The sequence below is a fragment of the Morone saxatilis genome, unplaced genomic scaffold (assembly GCF_004916995.1).
Source record: "Morone saxatilis isolate NCDOM2014 unplaced genomic scaffold, NCSU_SB_2.0 Contig19, whole genome shotgun sequence".
Taxonomy (NCBI): Eukaryota; Metazoa; Chordata; class Actinopteri; family Moronidae; genus Morone; species Morone saxatilis.
Window position 1 is genome coordinate 17,070,827 of NW_023339751.1, and position 13,905 is coordinate 17,084,731.

The 13,905-nt window shown below is 37.4% G+C and overlaps 1 protein-coding gene across 1 annotated transcript; it reads right to left on the minus strand.

Moving 5' to 3' along the window:
* Positions 1-1,095: 1,095 nt before the first annotated feature.
* Positions 1,096-5,046, minus strand: vip (vasoactive intestinal peptide). The gene is made up of 6 exons (XM_035663839.1): positions 4,945-5,046; positions 3,974-4,078; positions 3,353-3,457; positions 2,249-2,374; positions 1,359-1,470; positions 1,096-1,104 (listed from the first exon to the last, which is right to left on the minus strand). Coding segments are annotated over exons 1-6 (459 nt in total). The 5' UTR covers positions 4,947-5,046.
* Positions 5,047-13,905: the final 8,859 nt, after the last annotated feature.

Here is a 13,905-nt window from a genome sequence, read left to right on the forward strand (position 1 = left end):
GGCCAGTGATTTTTTTTAATAAAGCAGTGATTTCACTGAGAGCTCATAGTGCTAGTGTTTCATTGAATATTATTTGTACAAGTTCTCCATTGAAAGTTAATGAAAGTACTGGTTAGTGGATATTAGTCAAAATTCAATCACACAGATGTTCAATTCAAAGTTAATTGGGCAAATGTTGTTTTTTTCTTAATGCAAAAGTGACAATAGATCCACTAAAATTCAATAGAAAAGTAAAAGTAAATGCCGCTCCATTGATGTTCAATGGGTCAACTGTGTTCAAATGAAAGTTGATGGCACAAATTTCACTCAAATTTAATAGTGCAGCAGCAAAATTCCATTTTATAGTATACAAGTATCTTGTGATTAATAGTAAATGGTTCTGTTGAAGTTAAATTTCAGCAAAGCAATGATTCCCACTGAAAGCTGGTGGTACTAGTATTGCACTGAAGATTAGTTGGACACATTCTCCATTAAGATTTAATGTAAGTGAAATTTCACAACAATTCAATCAGACTTATTTTTTCATTCAAAGTTAACTGAACAAACCTTGGTCACTTAAAACTAAGGTTACAGTAGATCCACTGAAAATCAATGGGAAAGGTACACTACTGAAAGTAAATGCTGTTCTATTGACATTCAATGAGTCAAATGTTTCACTGAAGGTTGCTGGGACAAATTTCACTCAAATTTAATAGGACAGTGGTAACTACATAAAAAGTTATAAAAAAAGAAATGATTCCATTAAAAATAAATGGAACAAAGAAAGTATACATAGTTCTTCTGTTTATATATTACTGTTGCCAGTTGTCATTTTCAAACGCTGATGACCAAACTGCTCAAGGACATGCATGTTGCTCAGTGCGGCCCACAGTCTTTGGCCCAGAATCTTTAGTGATTAGTATTGTATATATATACTGTATATATACAGTGTAAACATGTACTGTGTGTATGAATAGATAGATAACCACATTGGAGAACACATCATCATTGGTTGATTTGACTTTCAAATGTCCTTTGGATTAATACTCTGTTGGTTTTGGAATGGGTGGTTTCATGAAGATGACTTGAGGTATTCACTCCAGCATGGGCCCCTCCTCAAAGTGGCTGCAGGAGAGGGGAGAAAATGGAAAGGGTTATTGATCTAGAACAACAGAAAACTGACAGTCCTATAGTATCAATATAGTAATGTATCCTTAGTGTGAATGTGTGACAGTTGTATCAGAAATATTCTAGCTATTTAAAGGTTCACATATGAGGACATAATGTTTGTGTGCTTTTGAACTTTTATCTTTCGAGGGATTAATTTGAGTTTTAGACCTTGTGTGTGTGTGTGTGTGTGTGTGTGTGTGTGTTCCTACCAGTTGAAGGTTGTTTAGGAGGTGATCTACATTGATGTCATTGTAGCTCTCCTGGAAAGAGTTGGGTTCGTCCCTGGACTCCTCCAAGTCGCTGGTTCCAGGATCTTCTAGGCTGTGAAGAAAATTGATACACATGAATGGTTTTATCTTGTAAACAGTAACATTTTGTTACAAATATACATATAAATTCTAAGGCCCATTGTAGATGATTTAGATGATGGGAAATATAGTGGAACACTTGACAGGAGAAAAAAGCCTTTATGGGGTCTAAATAGTATGAACAACTTTATTTATTCTTTCCTATGTATTATTACTTAACCATACATTAACATGAGCTGCACTGCTGATTGTGGTTTAACTGTCTGTGTTTTTTTGAAGCTAGGTGTCTCACAAACGTTCAAGTAGCTGGTGTGGCTATTTGGTCCATTAATCAGCTGATTAGATTTTGTGTTGTTTTGTGTCTATGGCTTTTTTAGTGCTCACGGTTGTGCTGTGTTCATACAGTACTGGGAAAGTCTGTGTTTAATGGTCACATCACATGCTTTTTACTAGCAGCTGTTGAATAATGCTTTGGTTGAGATTTACAACGATGTTTAAGAAGTTGTGTACAATGTTCTGAGGATTTTTGTTCATGATATAATAAACATCGCTCATAATATGTTAGCTAGTCTGGTTTCAAACCGCTGAGCTCATTGGAGTCTCAGCAAGCAGCAACCACAAAAATTAAGTGGTAAAGTCAATGTGAATGTTCTTAACGGCTGCTACTGTACATACTGATTTGAAAGAAATACAGAATTCCATTAAAAATCCTAACCCCTTTCAATCAGTCAGCTTAAGGTTGAGGATGAAACAGAGATGGACAGGTGAAGGTAGGAAGGGCTGATACCCACCTTCTCTTTCCTGTTAAGACTGAGTTCAGGTACTTCTTGACGGCCATCTGTTTGCGGAAGCGGCTGTAGTTGTCTGTAAAGATAGCGTCTGAGTGGCGCTTCACTGGCTCCTCCATCAGCTCATCACTGGTCGGAAAAGAAGAATGAAGGTATAATAGTGTCACCACAGTTCAGGGGGCAGCAGGTTTCAATGCCAAATCAGTGCAGCTCAGGATCTGTGATTCATGGTGTCTTTCTTCTCTTTGTGTGTGTGTGTGTATGTGTGTGACTGTGAATCCCTCCTGGCTGTAATGTAATGAAGCAGTAGTGGTATAAATTAACCTTTAAAAATGTTTAGTCAATTACAAAATGCATCATCAAGCAGGTCGAGTCTTTTCATGGCAAATGTCAGTTGGTCCTCTGGTGTTAAACTGTAAACATTACCCATAAAAGTCACCTCTCGCTACATGAAATAATAAAACATGATGTATTTTACAAAAAGTCATTGAAGTGAGAAAAAAAAAGGTTTCCGTGAAAAACTGAAATTAGCTGACTAAGATTTAACAGCCAAAATCCCTGAAGGACCATCACAATCACAAGTTTTAATTCCCTTCAAAATTAAACCACACTTGAAAAATGCTTACTGCTTTCTTTGTGTGAGTTAACTTCAGTATGAACACAAACAACTCTGATGACATTGTAATGAACAGTTTGTTACGAGTCTGAGGTGAGATTTCTCCCACTATGTTTGACATGTCTCCGACACCCTTTTACATTTTATCTACACTTACACCTTTTTAAAGGACGAGGCTGATGTTGGCTTCAGATAACCCTGTCTTTATCCGTTTGTCTCCCTTTTTTTTCTTTAAAATAATAAAAAATCTGAAACCATGTTACATTTTTTTCTGGATCTATCACTTTACAGATCCAGGTCTGGCAGCTACTCTTGACAAAGAAAAAAAAGTAAAACCTTCCCAAAAGTGAAAAGGTGTTTAAAATAGGTTTTAGGCTTTATGAAATCCCGTTTAACAATTTCAAGCAATAAACAATTAACTAAAGTTTTCCATTTAGTTGTGATTCTAACGCGTCTTCCTCTCGGTCTCTCCGGACTGGGAGGTCACCTACCTGACCCGCTTCCCGATCAGAGACTCCAGGTACCTCCGCGCTGATAGCTGTCCGAGGAGTTTGCTGTATCCGCTGGTGAACAGACCGTCTGCGTGTCTCGTCGGTCTGCACAGAATCGCAGGACAATCACAATAACATCTGGTTACATTTGATACATCGAAACACCAAATACGGCAACAACGCGCACCAGCTCCAGTTCTCGATTCTGCTTAATTCTGACGGTGTTTCGGTTCTAATTATTGCTACTAATAATGATCTAAAGCGGGCAGCAGGAAAAAAAAGGAAAAAAAGATAATAAAGATTTACTCCTTAAAGCTACCAACAAGCGTAAAATCTTAAAGAGTTATCTGGTATGAAAGGCAAATAGCCTATCACAGCACCCCTTTCAGAAGACTAGAAATACAGTAATACACTATAAGATCATAATTTCAATATTACAAATATTAAAGCGATTTTGGTGTAGTTCTTAACTTCGTTTTTGCTCTCTCTTCTCTGTTCACTTTGAAACACTACTCTTTCTGAGGCACATTCATGTGATCCACGACCTCTGGCATCAATTACACACAGCATTTGTAATTATTTCTTTCTATTTTGGATCGAAAGAACAATGGTTTCTCTTACCTCATGGATGTGTACGGCAGACTCAGAGTCCGGGAGTATAACACACTGCACAGGGCTATTAGGAAAAGCAGCTGGGGGCCGGTTCGTTGTAACATCGCTTTACACCTGAGGATGGAAACAGTCATGGGTTATTCTCCATCTAACCTGAACACATACCTTACCATTTCCCACCAGTCTGCCGACGACCAGGCACTATCCTTCACACGTTACCCGTGAAGTTTTATTCATTACCTTAAATCACTCGCAACAATTAAGTGGCAAACAAGTGGATAACTGCTCGAGACAAAGCTAAGAAAAAGAAGCGTAGTTTAGCCACGAAGAGCCGTTTGGATATCGATCTTTAATAAACCTTCATTTAATGGTGAGTTTCGTCCGAGGAGAGCAAAAGACAGGCGGAATCTAATACGCGTAATTACGCACGGCTGACGAGGACAAACCCCATTACCCCCCAGGTTCACTGCCAAAATGCTATCCATCTCCTCCAAAAAAGTAATCAGAGTAAATTTAATCCGCTCACGCCTATTAAAGATCATTTAGCTGTCAGTTTCAACCATTTATTAACTGATTCAGATTTTAGTCAAGTCCCTGCCAACTGAAAAGAAACAAAACAATTCCCTCGGTGGATAGTTAATTTAGACAGAAAATAAACACAGCGGAATCCAATGCGCAATTACGCACAGCGCGGACACCGGCGAGCTCTAAACATCTTATTACACCGCGGGGACGCTGCAGTTCTGTTGCCACCACAGATTACAAACCAAATGTAATGTGTCGAACTGCTGCTGACACTACAACGAGCAATTCATTCTACTTAAAACTCCATATTCGGTTATTGGGCAAGACTTTTCCAAAACCTGGTTGGAGCGCGCAAAAAGAAAAGAAAAGTTGAAAATGACCAAACACAGACACAACCGAGTACCCACCATCTGATGAAGCTCTAAAATAATTTCTATGTAAATATAAAATCTTACATGTGCTCTAGAGGAAGTTGTCTGATATTGGCTCTGTCCGCTGCGCTCTCCAAAGTCCTGATCTCGAGTCGCTGCTGTATCTCCACTCTGTTGACCAGATGCTTCCTGACTCTCTTTGTCTTTCTGTCTCTCTCGCCTTCAGGTCTGCTCCCGTTTTATACACCTGGATGTTTCTCATGGAGCAGGAGGGGACATCAGATTCGATCAGGGGCCTGAGACGTCAGTAGGTCGCTGCTTCCGTCATCGGTCTTGCTCACGGTCGGAAATATACAGGCTTATGGTGAAATTAGTGGGGAATTTTTTTTCTTTTCTTTTCTTTTCTTTTCTTCTAACTAATCGTATGAATAACTAATTTATATGCCAACGTTGATGCTGTTGACTCATCTGATCCTTTTCCCCTGGGCTCTTCTGATCACAGTGCTGGTCAGGTGCTGCAGGAAGGGAGACATTGGAAATTAGATAATTATTATCTGAAATAGGAAGTTAACTCAAGAGTTTACTGCAGATATATTCTACAAGGTAGAAGAAAAAGAGGAATGACAATATAAGGGAGAAGAAGGGGGTACCAGGTCAAGTATCCACAAACCAAGAAACAGTTAATAAAAAACTTTATTATTCCACACAGCACCAAAGAGATTCTAGAAATAATAAACATAAACTGATAATATCCACATCAAATAAATATAACATAAGGTTTTAGACCCCTCGGATACTCTCTCCATGAACTGCAGTAATTAACTTTATAAGAGCTTTTTTCCCTTATTAATTTATTTCAATCATGTTTATACTGTATATATGTAATGTATAGAAAGCTCTTGTTTTTATCTTTACATTATGGTCTGACATCTGAAAGGAGAACTTATAGAATCGATGCTGTGCCCAGAACTGGTCCAATGGGCTAGTAAAAGCCTCAACTTAGCTATTGTGACTGTAAATTTAAGTAATGATTGGTAGTTGCTTATTATGTTGATACATTTTCAGAGTTAAATATATATACGGATGATTGTGCTATGGAGAAATCAATAAATCATGAGCTTGTCATAATTTCTGAATGTCTGTTTAGCTGTTTTTTAGGTCTTGGGATGTGAAATATTTAATGCACAATGTCTGAGAATGACTCTGCTGAAATGATTCTTATGCTGTCATACTAACAAAATTATTTCAAAATAAACCTTTTTCAGCCCACACCTATTCGATACCATTTACCCACTTTCAGTATCAAACCAAATAAGCTTTAATCATTCTAGTCAACCGAAACATCAGTACTTATGTGTGTAAAATGTGCAATAATCAGAAATATATCACTGTTTATGTTACATTTGAAACCCTAAATATCAGTCAAATGACACATACTGAAGTACATATCATGAATTATAAAAAGTCCAGCCTGCAATATCACCAAATGCTGATCCAAGACTGTCAAATCTCTCTTTAGACAAATATGATCTTGATGAACATTTCTGACAACTAGTGGAGATTTTTTTAACATTTGATGTGTTTCACACACTCAAATTATCACACACACTAGACTAGATACAGTACTTGAATGTATGCTATTTTCTTTAAAACATGCATAAAAACTATGCCATGTGTTTTATAATACAGAAGAAAGGTTATCACAGGCAAACTGTAGCTTGTGGACCCCACTTTGAATGACTTGTTATAAAAACGAGTTGTCCTGTCGTGACACAAAAATCCTATTGCAGCCATTTATATCTATTTGTTTATATCCATAGTGCCACTGACAGTGCTGAGGACTGGATCTTGCAGATTACCATTTTAGACAAACACAATAACATTTTTGAGGGTGTTTGCAAGATACTGGCACTGTTTTCTATTTCAGATTGTACTGGGCTTTTACAAAAGGACACCGCACAGGAGTGAAGTGTTTCTGAATCCACCCACAGTGTCCCTGATGAGCCTGATTTGCTCTGCTGGAATGGCACAGTGAATTAGTCGTGACGTTGGCCGGCGCCCCATCCATCCCTCCATCCATCCCTCCATTGATCCATCCATCCATCCATCCACCCATATGCGTGTGAACCATTTAGCCAGTATCACTGGAGAGAAAAAGATGATTGGCTTAGACATGACCTACAGAGAGAGTGCAGAGCTTTTGTAGGTGGCAGAGCAGAGATAGGGGGGAAAAGGATAAAACAAAGAGAAAAGAGGCAATAGTGGTGTAGAATTAAAAAGATAAATAGATAAACAGGTATCAACTTTAAATTACATTATGTCAAATTAGCCATGAAATTGGATGGATATTTCCTTTGTATTATATGTTATGGACCATGATTAATATTGTCATTTTGTTTTTCTATGTGTTATCATTTCTTTCAACTAGGGCTGGGTGATATGGCATAAAAATAAAATATGAACAAGAAAAACTAAAAAATCACACTTAAAAACAAACTATAAAAGACACCTTATCTTTGACAATGTGAAACACCACCATATCTGTAATGTCTTATCAATCAGGCCCATTCCTCTTCAAAATAAGACGTCCCTCTGCTCCTTCATTTTATGTTTTATTATGTAATTAGGTGAACTCAAATCCACCTTTAAATAACAATCAAAGTAAAAAGTATTCAGTTTAATCAAACAGATTTTTTTCAAGGCTTTTGTAACAGCACTGACTGAATAATAATTTAGAAGAGAAAAATGTTTCTGTCCAGTTATAATAAACTTTTTTTTCTGTCATATCAGTTACTGTCTGTAGAGTCTATTGAGCCCATGCCCTGTCAATTTCATTTGGTAAGTCTGTACTAATTGGAGAAATGAGGGGCTGATTCATTGGAATTTTGCTTAAGTTTTGGTTGGAAAAAACACTAAAATGGTACAAAAAGCATCCTATATTGTCACAAGCTGCTGTCCTTTGGCTTTGGTAAGTACTAGTAGTTAGTGGGGGTTTTCTTTCAATGTTTCTTTATTTCAGATAGTTTTAAGCTCTTTGAGTCATCTTTTGGTTGTATTTACGTCTTTGATTTAAACACCACCAGCCCTCCTTTGTAGTTTTGCCTCACCCTTTTAATTTCGTTTTAAGGTTTCTAATTTCCTTAGAATAAATACCTTTGATTTGCCTTTTCGAGCTGGGTCGTAACAGTAGTTAGCAACTTTTTGCACTGCCCCAAGTAGCCAAAACACTTTAATGGAGACACTTTACTGAGTAAAATGTTGTGCTTCAGCTTCAACTTTAATGACTCACCTGACTGAAATTTAAAAAAATACATCAGAGTGAAGGCTCCAACAGACGAGCTACTGTAGCTCAAACTGCTGAAACAGTTAATGCTGGTTCTGATAGAAAGGGGTCAGTGCATCACAGTTTGTTGTAAATGGAGCTGCATAAAGTTATGGCTGATCTGTGTAGGATGCGATAGATAAAAAAGATCTTTAAAGATGGGAGCAATTTTTCAATACATATGATTTATATTTGCTTGAATTCGTGGTTGCGTACCTTATGATGATCATAAATTGTATTTACCACTACATCATGACAACAGCATATCTGGCCTTCCTCTTTCATATCTCCTTCCAGTCAGCAGATGACCCTGAACTCCTCCTCCTCCTCCTCCCCCCTCTTCTTAACCATGATGGCACCATCTGAACCGTAATGTGATCAGTCCAGAGAGAAAGTAGATTAGGCAGAAGTCCATGGGAGAAGGAGCTGGTCTAATTGACAGCAGTGATTGGAGACAGATCCCCGCAGGAAGAGGAAGCTGATGGAGGAAACATCAGCGTTATTATGTTGATGGAATGTACGGTTGAAAACGTTCCTATAGATGACTAACAGGCCGCCCCACCTCTGTGCGCAAGATGACACAGAGGACTGAGGACAACAGGAATGTAATGTCTTCTTCCTTTAGTGGTGCTTCTTTGACTTCCCCTACCAGCGATGCCTACTACAGCTACTGTCAGTACTGCTTCAGTGAAACAGCTGGACGCTTACTCTAAACTTACATACACTTACTTCAAACTTTCTGACCTGATGAAGATCCACGTGTCACTATTAAACTTTTATGGCATGGAGCAAGTGTGCAGGCGTTACCTTTTTTCATTCATTCCAATAGCCTTGCATCCAGGTGATGTGCATATAATTACTCTCCTTTATATAATCACTCCTTTTCTATAATTAATTCATCTTAAATGAATGAAGAAAATAGCTGTGGTCCACTACTAATCTCCCATTCCTTTTGCTCTGTGTGCATTGTTTATTTACTCATGCAGTCACCTGCAGTTTTCCATTATGTACACTGCACACATACTTGCATAGAGCCCAGATATCAAACAATGTGAGTACTCAGTGGTGGAAGAACTACTCAGATCATTTACTGTAGTAAAAGCAGAAATCTAAATTAACACTAATTTAAAGATCCCTCCCACACGTGTATCAAAACAAATAATCCATACAAATAATCAGCTTGGAACAATATTGAGTGCCTGATTGTTCTGCAAAAAAAGTTGAATTTCCACATTCAAATCCATAAAGGCATCTACTCCTTCTACCATATTAAACATTTCCATAAACTATGAATATGCAAAAACCTAAAGTTTTCCTACTGGACACAAGAGCTCTCCTTCTTCACTGTAAAGTCCATTCATGTGTGTGCACTGGCTTCAAGTTTGGACATCACACATCACACACAGTTGCAAACTGGACCAGGACTGACTTCCAAGCTATTTGTGATTTTCAAGGAGCACAGGGAAACTTTCCAGTTTTCATTATTCTGCACAGTGAAATTCAAATGTCCAACTGTAGGAACAAGAAGAGAAACATATTTTTGTCCACAGGGGCCACCAGAATCAACATAAGCTCCTTGTAGCTTCTTTTAGTGAAAGTAATATACAGCAGTATCAGCAAAATGCACTTCAAGTATCAGTCAGTGTTATATTATTATAGAATATTATAGTTTATGTTTTTATCACTAATAAATACATATAAGAGCATTTAATGTTCGATACTTTGTACACTACTGGATAGATTATTACTTAAGTATTATACACTCAGTGTAATGCATCATATAATATACATATAATATATGTCATATTTCCTACATAAAAACTATACATTTTAAAATAAATGAAGTGGAGTAGGAGTATAAAGTAGCATAGAATGGAAACACTTTTTTCAACTCATTACTCTTTTAAAAAGTAATATAATTACTTTACTTATTACTCCCTGCCAACAGTACTTAGTTGCACTTCTAGTTACATTACTGTTCTGCTACTCCCCAAAAAATTGGTAATTGTGTCCTTTCTCCCCAAAATTCAGACATTATTTTGTTAAAATCAAAGTAATGGAATATTTCCAGATGAATGTTTCCAAACTACTTTCCTTCATGATTACACAAATAAATTCAAGGATGTGATTGGATTGTTGGATTGCAAATCAGCAGAGGGTGACAACAAAAGTAATATTATAACTATTTATTTTTTGAGGAGTAACTGTAATATTATTACTGAAATTCATTAGTAATAACTTACGCTTCTTGTTACTGGAAAAAGTAATATTATTACTGTAATATTATTATTAGTAATGAGTTACTGCCCAACACTGACTACTACAACTGTTACTACTATGGTTGTACCTACTGTTATGGATTTATCTTCAGTTCAGTAAAACAAAATACTACATGGTGAAGATCACCAGTGGAATATACTTTTAGGTCCAAATCGAGGATGTCTTCGTAATGACACACTTTGCATCATAACTCTCCCACCAGCTAGTGTGATGAGGGGAATCCCCTGGCTTGCTGAGTGCCTCCTCTGCACCACATTATCCAATTAGCAAACCACAGAGTGACGGCTCTGATGGCAGATTACTGCTGGCAGCCTGACGGGACTCACTGGGGTCTCTCTCTGTCACTCTGTCTCTCTCTTATGTATGTATGTGAGTGAGTGCGTGTGTGTGTGGCAAGTGGAGAGATGGAATGAAGCTACTGAGATAAGATACAGACAGATGAGGATAGTAAGAGTGTGAAAAAGAGATTGTATCAAAGATAGAAACCAAGAATGGCGGAGTGAGGTGAGAAAAACTGAATCTGTGGGATCCAAATGAAATTAGCAAGAAAATGCAAAGTAAATCTGGCATTATTTTGCCAACCATACAGTAATACTCACAAAGAGCAGACAAATGAGTAAAATAAGCAATCTAGTGTGGCATACATTACGTTACATACAAAACATTGATTTATTTTGTAGTAGGACAGCTGAACTATATAACATGCAAGAGTTTAAAGTTATGTTGAATAGTGGTATTATTGCTCAGCTCAGCTGCTGCACTTCTATTTGTTGTTTTTTTTTGTTTAGCTCCTGGTTTCAAATTTATGAAAAAATATATATCTGTAGTTCTCCATGTTGAGTCTCTTGAACAGTGCTGCTCCCAATGGTTTCACAGGATTTTAAAATGTATACAGAGCCATAAAAATAAAATTACAGTGAAAGCTTTAGCTCAAAACTGGACTGTGCCTTCAATTAGAAAGCACCCAGTGACCACCTCTAAAGTTCCACGATCATCTAAATTTGTAATTTTATTCACGGAAAAATGTCAAAACACACAGAAACAGACAACCATGGGATTCATATACAGTACTTGCTGTAGTTCATGAGAAAAAATTACAATGTTCAATTAATGATGACTTCCTTAAAAACTGGACTATTACTATTACTACATTGCCATCTTGGAAAAAAAACATGAGAGATACAAAAGCTTATTAGCACAAAAACAATAAATGAAGTATTAAAATCAACATTGCCCTCCCTCACCTGTGTAACATGAATGACATGAAATGTGTGAATGCTTTCTACTATATGTGCATATTTTACATATAGTATAATAGCCGATGCAGTACAGTGGTAATCTAGCAATTCTGGAAAAGTTAACTGTAAACCTCATGGGTTTGTGTGTGAGTGATGGAGATAAATGAATTAACTAATTAAGAGATACTGTAAGAGACAAATACTGAATATGCATCACTGTGTGTTAAAGTATGACTAACTTCTCTTCCAACCAGTGGGAGGAAGTGACCATGATACTAACAGTGTTTGTGCAGAGATGCCAGTATCATGACATCCCTCCACAGACAAATGACAGGCCTTTACACTCATCTGAAATGTCGTCATAGGTGCCGGTGTCAAACAGGTTTCCATCTCCCATGTGGGAAGATTCTCCTCTTCCTGGCTCACTGTGGGCCCAGTTGGTTTGGTGATGGATTGCCATCTACAACCAGAGGAGATTAGTCTGATAAATTACAGCTAAACTCCCCTGATGGCTAAACCTGGTTTACTGCAGCAGGAGACCGGCTGCATTCAGAGCTGAAAATGGAGACAATAGGTCAACACAGCCGGATGAAATTTGGGAAATGAGCAGCATTATTGCCGTAATGCAAATGACATGTTTACGACAGAAACAGTGTGTACAGAACTCCCTCCTAGATGAACTGGATAATAGCATTTACTGAATATACATGCCAAATTTGATCAAGTGACAGCTGTAGTTGTAGTATAAAGGCTGTATATAGTTTACATACAACTCTAATTCTATTTTTTTCTATTTTTCATTATATATTGTATTTAATTTAGTTATTTAATGTGTTTTTTTTTTCTTATCTGCTGTGTTGTATCTAGAGCTGCTGTAATGTGTGAATTTCCCCAGTGTGGGATCAATAAAGTCTATCTTATTTTATCTTAGTTAGGTTTAAGGCAACTACTTTGGTAACTTTACTTTTGTTAGCCTAGCTTAGAAAACCAATAAAGCAATTTTCTCACAGAATAAGTCACCATTTTGGGAATATGCTTTTTATTTTTCTTTTGAGAAGATTGATATCAATCTCACATTGAGTTAGGCTCAGAGCTGGATTTAGTGGTTAACCTAGCTGGTATAAAGACTGGAAGCAATGGGAAACAATTAGCCTCACTGTTTAAATGCTTATCTAAAGCTGAGTGACCAACACATATCTCATGCTGTATTCACACAATATCAGCAGAATGGGAAGTGCCTGAAAACCTACCGTTATCCCGATTTGGGAACGTTCAACATTATTCCAAGAAGGTTAACCTCACAGCTAACCTTGTAGTCACACCATAAAAATAACCTAAAATTACTTCCTTTGTTTCCTTTGTTGTGTTTTATATTTGTAGTAGCTTGTTTACAAGTGAAATCAAACCAAACACAAATAGTGAGTTAATATTGGATTTTATTCAGCAGCAGATGCAACCATGTTGCCAGCAGTTGGTCAGACATTCCCCAGATATCCAACTCAGTTTCAGCTCAACTTTTAGATCTTGTTGGTTTAATTTGTTTAGAAGCGATAATAAATAAAAAACATTTTAAAAATAGCTCCAACACGTAACCCATTGTGATTTTTACGTACAGATAAAATAAACACATTTTTTAAATTTTCCTCATCCTCAAAACTCATCCTTACACGCAATCCTGTTTGCAGTTTGGAGCAGGCATGACTCCACTGTCAGTATTTAGTGATATTTCATTTCACACAAACACAGCAACACACACTAACAGAGACTCATCTCCTTCACTTACTTACACACACACACACACACTCCACGCATTCATCACAGACCGTGTCCCAAGAGGTTCCTTTAATGGAGGCCTTGTTTTTGGTTTGCGGCCTCCTGTACAGATCAATTAGACCACCAGAGCTCTTCATTGCATCCTAAATTAACTAAATACATAAATACATTTGGCCTGGATTCAGCCCCATGGCAGACATTACGTACAGCAATGCCATCCTGAGACTTTAATGGGTGTAACACACACTGATAAACGCACATGCGCGCACACACACATACACAGTCACATTTCCATCATTAGCTCTCATTAACCAGCAAAACCCTACCCACAATGCACTCGGGTCTGGCTTTCATGAGGACCAATCGGATTACGTTGCTTGTTGCTCTCCCTGTTCGGGAAAACGATGTAATCTGACATCTATCTATCTATCT